The sequence below is a fragment of the Grampus griseus genome, assembly GCF_964374135.1.
Source record: "Grampus griseus genome assembly, chromosome: 3".
NCBI lineage: Eukaryota > Metazoa > Chordata > Mammalia > Artiodactyla > Delphinidae > Grampus > Grampus griseus.
Genome location: NC_139019.1, coordinates 30,203,990 through 30,215,294, shown reverse-complemented (window position 1 = coordinate 30,215,294; position 11,305 = coordinate 30,203,990). Strand labels below are relative to the sequence as shown.

The window sequence follows — 11,305 nt, the reverse complement described above, 5'->3', positions numbered from 1 at the left end:
TGTCAATACCAAGTGATCTCCAAGACAAACAGTATGACAGGAAAAAAAAGAGGTAGAATCCAAGGCTTTAAGCTCAGGAAAGGAGTGCAGAATGTAGCCTGTGATTCCTTCATCTCTGCAGTACCAAACTCCACCTGTTCACTTGATTCATTCATTCTTACGGTCACATCCCCTACCCGGTTTCCAGAACCACTCTACCTCAGAAATCCCACACAGTCCTCTGACTTTATCACTCCACTACTCCACTTCCGCCACTCTCATTCTACTTGCTCTCCCACTTCATGGAGACCTCTGAACTTTGATCCTTCCATTTTCTCTCAATCCAGCTCTTCAACTATACCCCCAACAAACTCCCGCCCCTGGCTCACTGATGAGTCACTCCTGCCGTGCAGCTGAGTGCTGCTGGGAAAAATAATGCAGTTTGGCATCTTCACAATCCCCCACATTGTAGCCAATGAGTGCTTTTTCTGAACCACAACCCTGAGGATATTTACTGTTTAAAGCCCTTCCAAACTCTTAAATATGCTTTTTAGGCCCTTTATTATCTATCTGCTTTTTTCTCTAGCTTCACTACTCAGCATTTCAGTACTCTGTTGTCTCTCTTCCCGCCCTTGCCACTCTCCCTGATTCTCATTTATTTCTCAACTCAACCACAATCTGGCTTTGCTCTTATCCTCCCTGAAACAACTCTCCCTAAAATTTACCATTTACGTCCTGAATGGCGGGATCAAGCATTTTTCAGTCTTAGTCTTACTGTGGCATTTCACATGCTGCTCTCTACCTTCTTGAAACTCTCTAATCCCTTAGTTCTGGATTCTTCCCAGACTCTTCTAATCATTTCACCTGCCTCCATCACAAATGCATATTTTCTTGCTGCACCTTAAATGTTAGTAGCCTCCAAGGTTGTTCTTTGGCTCTGCACTGCTCGCTGTAACTACAACTTACGTGGCTGATGAGTCCCAAATGTAGCCCTTGACCAAACGTCCCCCCGAAAGTGTCATGTTCCCACCTTCTGCACATCACCTGAACATCCCATAGGCACTCACTTTCAACAGATTTAAAATTGAAACTAGTCATCTAAAGTAGAGAAACCCGATAGCTATTCTAGACAACGGCCTTCTTTTACCTTATCAGTCAACTGTCAAGTCTTGCTGTTTTTAGTTCCTAAATACATCTGCAATCTCTCCAATCTTCTTTATCCCTACTATCATCATTATCCTAGTTCAGGCTCTAACCATCCCTGAGACTATATTGCACTAATATCCTCTTCTTGACACCCGGAGTGAGCTTTCAGTAATCCCTTGCTTAAGGTCCTTCCACTCCCTACACATTTAAATTCTCGTAATTCTATACTTACCTCTCCTTAGTTCTGTAACTTCATTTTTCGATACTTTACTACCCACACCCTGTGCTGCTCACACTTCAAGTTCCCACTTAGCATGGCTAAATGATTTTATTTACCAAACTTCATGTAACACTTATTTCTGAAACAATGGCTTCAGACTATGTCTTCTGACTTCTCATCAATCCAAGTTTTAGTCTTCTATATTAAGCCAGATAATGTAAAAGATAATTAAAAAGAGAACACATAAAATATTAAATTTTGGGCTTCCCTGGTGGCGCAGTGGTTAAGAATCCGCCTGCCAATGCAGGGGACACGGGTTTGAGCCCTGGTCCAGGAAGATCCCACATGCCGCGGAGCAACTAAGCCCATGCGCCACAACTACTGAGCCTGCGCTCTAGAGCCCACAAGCCACAACTACTGAAGCCTGTGCACCTAGAGCCCGTGCTCTGCAACAAGAGAAGCCACTGCAATGAGAAGCCTGCGCATAGCAACAAAGACTAGCCCCCACTCACCACAACTAGAGAAAGCCCGGGCGCAGCAACGAAGACCCAACGCAGCCAAAAAATAAATTAAATATATATATATACATACTACATTTTACCATATCCATTTATCTAACAGGATGGTGGGCATCTCAAAAGTTACATTTAGCCATCAAGTAGCCTTCATTCAGATTTCAACGTGTGCCTGAAGAATGACCTGACGAAATCTTCCTTATTAAGCACATCTGGAGGGTTGCTCTTGGCTCACTCTTGGCTCTAAGTAAGTATGTAGCTTATAGGTAACAAGTCACCTCTTTGAGCTTCAACTTCACCTTAAAAAGAAGGGTTTGGATTAGAAAGGATCTCTTAACTTGTAATCCGTAGGTTTTCAAGTCAGGTCATTCATACATAGACCTGGGTGGGGTAACCATAAATCCCTTGAAATTGTATGCACAATTCTGGATATAAATTTGTTCAGTTTTCTAAGGAGAGAGAGTTCATGGTTTTCATTAGGTTCTCAAAGAAGTTCATGAATTACAAAGTGGTTAAGAACATCTGGATTAAAGGATTTCTCAGATTCCTCAGATTGTGTAATTCTGTATTTTTAAAACTATGGAATGTGCAGATCCACTGTTGGTTTAGCTTTTATGACAAACCTAGATTATAATTACTTTTCCCTTTCATTTCAGAATCTAAATCTAATAAGGGTAAGCCTAAATTATAATTCCAGGCAAGTTATGATCAAGCCAAACTTACAGGCATGTCTTAGCAGAAGAAAGGCTAATGTCAAAGGTGAAGACCCTAGAACTACTTGACAAAGTAACACAAAATAACTTTTCATTTCTAAGTGTCTAAGTGACTGAGATTAAACAATGACTGAAAAAAATAACAAATACAAACACAGAGGCAAAATTCCATTCAGCAAAAACTGTAATGCCTATGAACTATAGAGTAAAAAATAATCAGTTTGTAGTCCACTTATTTCAAACAATAATTAACACAAAAGTTTCTAACAGAGGGACTATAATCCTAGGGTATCCTCTGTTATCTATTTAAACCTCTGTTTCCTTACTTCAGTTCTTTATCTCCAATTGCTTGCTTGGCATTTGCCAAGTAGAATTCAAAGGATGTTTATCACCATCTGTCTGAAAACTAGACCTATCTCCTTACTTCATTATCTCTGTAATGGTACCTCTGTTCTAATTATCCACGCTCAAGAATACATGAGTTTGGATGAGAGACAATGACTCTTAAATGTACAATAAATTCAGGTAAGAAAAATGATTACAAACCAGAAAATAACTGTTATCCCTCTATTTAGAATTAACTATTTTCTTAAGAATCCAAAGACTTTATTCATGAAAAATTTGCAAATAAAAGGCAGATGAAGATCCATATAAAAACTAAAAAAGGACGTATTTTGAGGAAAGTGAAAATATGAACACTTACTGGATACTTGAGGTCAAGGAGTATTTAACATTTAAAGATATTTTTATAGATGAAATAATATGATGCCTCGGATTTGTTTCAGAAAAATGAGGGAGAGGAGTGTATAGGGTATAATGCAAACAAGCTTGATCAGAAATTCAGAATTGATTGAAACTGAGTGGTAACTACATGGTGGTTCCATAACAAAAAGTTAAAAGTTAAATTCTGATGAGAAAAAAAAATTGTGTGCATATGGCATCACTATGAGCAACGAAGCCATACACAACGGGAGTCTTAAAAAGGAAGGGTGGGTTGGTGGTTTTCTCTTGGTTGTCATGCAAAACGTATGAGGATTTTATGACCACTTGGTCAATATACTATACAAACTGCAATTTGGTCAGTGACCTTTCTATCATACCAAATTTACACACAAATGTTTCTCAGATGGGACCAATAGGACAAGTGAATTAAAAAAACCTTCACATAAATAAAAATAAAATCAATTTGTGTAACAAGTATCTCCTATGACAAAAATTAGCGAAGGGTTAAACTTCATAAATAGTTTTAAAATGAGCAAGGCAAAAGGTTCACACAAGCAGAACTTTTGTAGAGCAAACATTACTATCGAATGTTTCAAATTATTATTTTTAATGGGTAAACTGATGCATTTTATATTTGCAAAAGTAATCTTATTCCAGTTGATATCAATATTTCTAAAGATGCAGACTACCTGGACATTAAGATAGGGACCAGGATGAGTGCTTTATGCAACTAAAAATGGTGTGTGGGAGAGGGAGAACCATACACCTTCTTGGTTAAATTCACTTTCTAAATGAAGGTATGATAAATTTGCTTGCTGGTCATGAAATCTATTGGGTTGGCCAAAAAGACTTACCTGTCTTCATGAAACAGACTACAGTTGTTACAAATTGCCGTGTCCTTCAGTTTACCTGCTAACAATTCAAATACTCAACATATTAACAGAATAAGCCATATACTACTTTCCCCTAAAAGTTCAGAATTTCTTCTCCTAGAGATTACTAAATTCTATTTCCTGAATTTGTATCTTGGTACGGATTTTTAAAAAAATGACCCATTCGTCAAAACAACAAATAATTTAAATAAGAAAATATTAAATTTCATATTAATATAAAAAGTGAAGGCATACTTAGAAATGTTCATTTCAAATATAACCTCTTTTCAATACAAATCAATAAAACATGGTACAGCTTACTACTTATCAACAAACTATAGACTGAAATTTGTATATTCCCAATACACTTCAAAATTTTGATTTTGTACAACTGACTGCCAAGGCCTTAACTTATTTTAGTGTTAAGACCTAAAATCACATTTGAGAAATCTACTTTTTGAAAACCTTGGTTTGTATATTTAAGGGTTTCATCAATTATATCAATATTAATATATTAATAGCTAAAATATTGGAGCTTAGCATAGATGGAAAATTCCTGAAGACAGCAATTCATCTATGACCAACCAAGCTAACAGAAGCATTACTCTAAATAGGATCCCCAAGTATATATACTCCAAGGATCCTTTAAGAACTGTTTACTTTCAAGAGGGATCCTCTCCTTTAATGCTTGATGTTCAATTAACTTAGAGTAGTGAGATGCAATTACTCCAACTCCAAATTTAAATCCCTATTATAACACTTAAAAGCAGATTACTAAATCCTGCTGAGCCTCAGTTTTCCTTATCTACAAAATGGGGAAAAAAGATTTAACTAGCATAGTTTTTGTAAAAATTAAAAGACACCATGGGGACTTGCCCGGTGGTGAAGTGGTTAAGAATCCACCTGCCAATGCAGGAGACACAGGTTCGAGTCCTGGTCCAGGAAGATCCCACATGCCGCGGAGCAACTAAGCCTGTGTGCCACAACTACTGAGCCTCTGTTTCTAGACCCCGCGTGCCACAACTGAAGCGCACGTGCCTAGAGCCCATGCTCCGCAACGAGAAGCCACCTCGATGAGAAGTCCACGCACTGCAGAGTAGCCCCCACTCGCCGCAACTAGAGAAAGCCCGCATGCAGCAACGAAGACCCAACGCAGCCAAAAACAAACAAACAAATAAATAAATGTTCCTTTAAAAAAAAACAAACACCATGCATCACTGAATGTCAGCATTCAAAACTGGCTGTTTTTTTTTTACCCACATCTCTATTCTTTAAAATTCTAGAGGCTGGGTTTTACATTCTACTTTTCCTAACTGGTATTTTACTCTTATTGATATATCATTGTTGTTTTCAAAAGCCACCTCAAATCTTTTGCTGATAAAACTCCAGAGGCGAAAAAACCCAATCTATAATAGTTTTGTCCCACGTAGTTCATGGTAAAAAGGAAGAGGAAACATGCAATTAAGTGGAAGAAAAAGAAGAATGAGATAACATTTCCTTCAAGAAAATGTTCTGAAATAATTCCACATAGGAAATGGATCCTGTAAAGGTATTTTCATAGTGGTTTAATAGGTGTTCACAAAAAGGTATTTTATGGCAATGTCACTCTTCCTCACAAATTGAGTATCTTCATTTATTGGCCAATTTCATAAAACTTAACATTCTAGAGGTCAGATTTAAAAAGCTGACTTAAAAATAGTACATATTTTTAAAAAGACTTAACTTTGAAACAGACCTCATCCCCTGTAAATTTTAGGCATTACTATTTCTGAGCATCAACTATGCAAATCAACTAATTAAATACCCACCTCCCCATCTGTAGTAACAGATAAATGACAACTGCTCCCAAAAGATGTATAAAACATTTAGAATAGAAAATGAGTAAACATCTCAACTAGTAAAATTATTCCTTTTTCAGCATTAAAAAATAACTTGTGAAAAATGTAATGTTATTATGAAGTGTCATAGTCATCTCAATTCTATTTTGAAAATAACACATGGCATAATTTTAACTAAGAGAAATGCTAGTTTTCCAAAATAGCATGACTGTTACCTTTCCCCAAGACTGTTATCTTTTCCCAAGGTTTAAAAAATAAATATTACCATCATGACATTACTAGAAAGAAATTGAAGCATACAAGGAATAAACTATAGTTTCTTTTTATATCAAAATGTACTCTTGAAAATGTGTTTGGCACAGTGCTAAATCATATATAGTTAATACTAAATATTGCAGGATACAATAAAACCCTGGAATTAACTGTTTACACCCTCTTATGGGAATGAAAATAATAGATACCAATTATTCAGAAGTCAGCCTATACAAACTGTATAAACAATATTTCATGTTTTGTTTTGAAAACCAGTGATATAATAAATTTTACATAAAAGACTGCAAAATAATATAAATGGATTTAAACAGATCTTTACAATAAGAAATTCAAATGGAAACAGACAAGTAACAAAGAGAAGTAAAAAAATTTATTGCAGTATTCGCTCCACCAGATTGCCTGGGGATCCCTTTTCTTGTATTGTTTTCAGGGTGACCTAATACATCAAAATCTACATTTACAAAAACTCCTTCTGCAGATAGGTCATAGATACTGCATGCTTTTTTTTTTTTTTTTTTTTTTCCAACAGAATAAATTATATATCCAGGAGATTCTGCCATTTTACAGCCTGGAAAAAACAATGCTTCCCTGGAAACTGGGCTAAGCTAAAGAAAGCCATCCGCTGCTAGGTTAAACTCCAAGAACACTTTATTAAGAACATTAACAGACTAATTTCCAACATTCACTTGTTTATTTTTTAAACAGAAAGTTTTTTTTCCAAGATATAAACAATTTTTGTTAAACTATAATACAGTGGGAGTAAAAATGAACTGAGAATCTGTTTCTGCTGCACAACAGCGAAGGGAGCTCCCACAAAAATGTTTTGCCCAACATTTCCTTCTTTTGTTCCTGCATCCCAGGTTCCATTCTTACTCTTCATAAAACTGATTTTTTTTTGCCAGAATGTTGATATTTCAAGTTTTTCTGCCTTTAAAAAAAAACTCCTGTAAATTTGGCTGCATGTACAAATTCATTAGCTGGAAGTCCCGTCCTTGGCGGCATACAGGGATCGTAAAGTCTGAACAACTTTATTAGTCAGCTTATTAGCACTCGTTAGAGCAATTTTTTTGTAAATAATGTCTGACTCTTTAATAGTGTCTACCCAAGGCACCAGTTTGCGGCCATCACGGCGCTTAGCCTCAGTCCAGGAGCCACTGTAGGAGCCTGCCATCCACTGAACACTGAAGCCATTGCTGGTTTTCTGTACTACTCTTGCAATTTGTGGTCGATCTTTGTACTTTGGACAGCAAATAGCGATGACATCCATGACGTCAACACTTTCATTCATCTGTGCTGCCAACTCCGTAGAGTCTGAATTTCGTTTTGACCTTCTCAATGACTAAAACATTGGGAGGGGGGAAAAAAGACCAAGTGTTACACAAAATAATTTTAGTGAAATTATTGTTTTTATTGCTTTTAATCCCTTGACGCCGGGAGTTGGGATTTCCCAGCACACTTCCATTGCCGGCAATGAGACGCACCGTGACCGCCAGCGCCAAGGGGTTAACATATACTTGTAAAACCATGTAACTCTTAATTTGTACCCGTGTCTTTACTCTTATTGATATATAAAATTATATATACATATGAACCATAAAGCTACATAAAACTTATCAACAATAAAAAAGGATAACACACATTAATACAATCCAAAGAAAAATTAATAACCCTTTATGCTGGATAAATCTCATTTCTGTTTTTTTCTTTTTTATTGTCTTTTATGTTAAACTTTCTACAAAAGGATGTATAAATGGATAAGTAGAGAATTTCTATCTACAAAATGTTTTCTCTCATAAGTATTACATTACTTGGTGTACATTTAATAGACTGACATATATAAGCACATAAAAATCATTTTACGTAATACGCTGCGAAATACGTTGACTCCTCCTCCGCCTCACCCCTGAAGTGCCTCCTCCTCTATCCTCCCCATCACTTTCATCATCTTCTGTCTCTGCTGCTGCATTATTTTTAGGGCTGCCTCCTCCAAGCAGCGAGGTAATTGCTTTGTTCCGAGCATTTGTGCTAGCTGACACCTCCCCTTCTTCTTCCTCTTCATCAGGGTCCAGATGTTCCATGAGAAGTTTGAACTACAAAAATCAGATATTAATTTAGAATTTTAAGTAAATTTTTTCAAACAAGACTGCCAAATTCCTAAATGTTTTCCTTTATTTAAAATTTTTTCCTAAATGTTTTCCATGGTAGTGGTTTGGTGTGGGTGAAACAGACTTTAGCTATTGTCCAAGTTGGGGGCTGGCAAACATTTTCTGTAAAGAGCCAGATAGTAAGTATTTTTGGCTTTGCAGGCCAAAATGCAATACAAAAATGAATGGGCATGGCTGTTTCAATAAAACTTTATTTTACACAAACAGGCAGTTGGCCAGATTTGGCCCATAAGCCAGATGTTGCGGACCCTGATCCAAGTTATCAAGCAGCCAAGTGATTACTAATTATTGACAGACTTTTAAACATTTCTGCCCCCATTTTCTGCTCTCCACCAAGATAAGAGGATACAACAGGAAACAAAAAATGTTGAAGAATTTTAAAGAACTAAAATAAATGTCAAATTTAGAGTACAAGGTTTGCAGTCTATGAATAATATGAAAACCACTGTGTACATTACATTCTTGGTCAAAAAAAGTCATTATTAGTTGTGTTCAACTACCAGCTTTAAGTAGATTAAAATTAAAGACTTTATTTTTACTTTTTAGGACAATCTCAAAAATTTTTTGAAAACATTAAAAAACTTTTATTCTGGTAAAATATACATAACATAAAATTTACCATTTAAAAGTGTTTAATTCATTGACAGTAAGTATATTCACACTGTTGTACAATCATCACCACAGTCACTTCAAAAACTTTTTCATCATCCCCCAAAGAAACTCAATCTGTACCCATTCAATACTCCCCCCCATTCCTGAGACAGTGGATGTAAGAAGAACTACAATCCTGCAGCCTGTGAAATGAAAACCACAACCACAGAGAGACAAAATGAAAAGGCAGAGAATTATGTCCCAGATGAAGGAACGAGATAAAACCGAGAAAAACAACTAAATAAAGTGGAGATAGGCAACCTTCCAGAAAAAGAATTCAGAATAATGACAGTGAAGATGATCCAGGACCTTGGAAAAAGAATGGAGGCAAGGATTGAGAAGATGAAAGCAACGTTTAACAAAGACCTAGAAGAATTAATGAACAAATTGAGATGAATACAATAACTGAAATGAAAAATATGCTAGACGTAATCAATAGCTGAATAAGAGGCAGAAGAACGGATAAGTGACCTGGAAGACAGAATGGTGGAAATCACTGCCACGGAACAGAATAAAGAAAAAAGAATGTAAAGAAATGAAGACAGCCTAAGAGATCTATGGGACAACATTAAATGCACCAACATTTGCATTATAGGGGTGCCAGAAGGAGAAGAGACAGAGAAAGGACCAGAGAAAATATTTGAAGAGATTATAGTTGAAAACTTCCCTAACATGGCAAAGGAAATAGCCACCCAAGTCCAGGAAGTGCAGAGTCGCAGGCAGGATAAACCCAAGGACAAATATTCCAAGATACACAGTAATCAAATTTACAAAAATTAAAGACAAAGAAAAATTATTAAAAGCAACAAGGGAAGAATGACAAATAACATACAAGGGAACTCCCATAAGGTTAACAGCTGATTTCTCAGCAGAAACGCTGCAAGCCAGAAGGGAGTGGCACGATATATTTAAAGTGATGAAAGGGAATAACCTACAACCAAGAATACTCTACCCAGCAAGGCTCTCATTCAGATTCCACAGAGAAATCAAAAGCTTTACAGACAAGCAAAAGCTAAGAGAATTCAGCAACACCAGACCAGCTTTGCAACAAATGCTAAAGGAACTCCTCTAGGTGGGAAAGAGACTAGCAACTTAAAACAATCTTGTACATATTCAGACTGCTATATCAAAACCTCATGGTAACAGCAAACCCCAAAGCTACAATAGATACAGAAAAAAGAAAAAGCAACCCAAACATAACACTAAAGATGGTCATCAAACCACAAGAGAAGAGAACAAAAGAGGAAAGAAAGAAGACCTACAGAAACAAACCGAAAACAATTAAGAAAATGGCAAAAGGAACACACATACCGATAATTACTTTAAATGTAAATGGATTAAATGTGCCAACCAAAAGACACAGGCTCACTGAACGGATACAAAAACAAGACCCATATATATGCTGTCTACAAGAGACCCACTTCAGACCTAGGGACACATACAGATTGAAAGTGAGGGGATGGAAGAAGGTATTCCATGCAAATGGAAATCAAAAGAAAGCTGCAGTAGCAATACTCATATAGGACAAAATAGACTTTAAAATAAAGACTGTTACAAGAGACAAAGAAGGACACTACATAACAATCAAGGAATCAATCCAAGAAGAAGGTATAACAATTGTAAACATATATGCACCCAACTTAGGAGCACCACAATATATAAGGCAAATACTAACAGCCATAAAGGGAGAAATTTACAGTAACACAATAATAGTGGGGGACTTTTAACACTCCACTTTCATCAATGGACAGATCAGCCACACATAAAATCAGTAAGGAAACACAGTCCTTAAATGACACATTAGATCAGATGGACTTAACTGATATTTATAGAGCACTCCATCCAAAAGCAGAATACACATTTTTCTGAAGTGCACATGGAATATTCTCCAGGACTGACCACATCCTGGGCCATAAAGTGAGCCTTGGTAAATTTAAGAAAACTGAAATCATATCAAGCATCTTTTCTGACCACAACACTGTAAGATTAAAAATAAACTCCAATAAAAAGACTATAAAAACACAAATACGTGGAGGCTAAACAATATGCTACTAAACAACCAATGGATCACTGAAGAAATCAAAGAGGAAATAAAAAAAATATCTAGAGACAAATGAAAATGAGAGCATAACGATCGAAAACCTATGGGACACAGTAAAAGCAGTTCAAAGAGGAAAGTTTATAGCAATACAACCTTACTTTTGGGAAAC

General features: G+C 36.3%; 1 protein-coding gene across 3 annotated transcripts in view; it reads right to left on the bottom strand.

The window, feature by feature from the left end:
* Positions 1–6,347: 6,347 nt before the first annotated feature.
* NIPBL (NIPBL cohesin loading factor) overlaps positions 6,348–11,305 on the bottom strand; it is a 190,716-nt gene continuing 185,758 nt past the window's right edge. For 2 of the 3 annotated variants that reach the window (XM_082650635.1, XM_082650636.1), the window contains 2 exons: positions 8,181–8,369; positions 6,348–7,618 (listed from right to left, as the gene is read on the bottom strand). In XM_082650635.1, coding sequence (XP_082506761.1) covers positions 7,253–7,618; positions 8,181–8,369 — 555 coding nt within the window. In that variant the 3' untranslated portion in view covers positions 6,348–7,252. Of the gene's footprint in view, positions 7,619–8,139; positions 8,370–11,305 lie in introns of all 3 variants that reach the window. The other variant, XM_082650637.1, reaches the window with a different exon arrangement.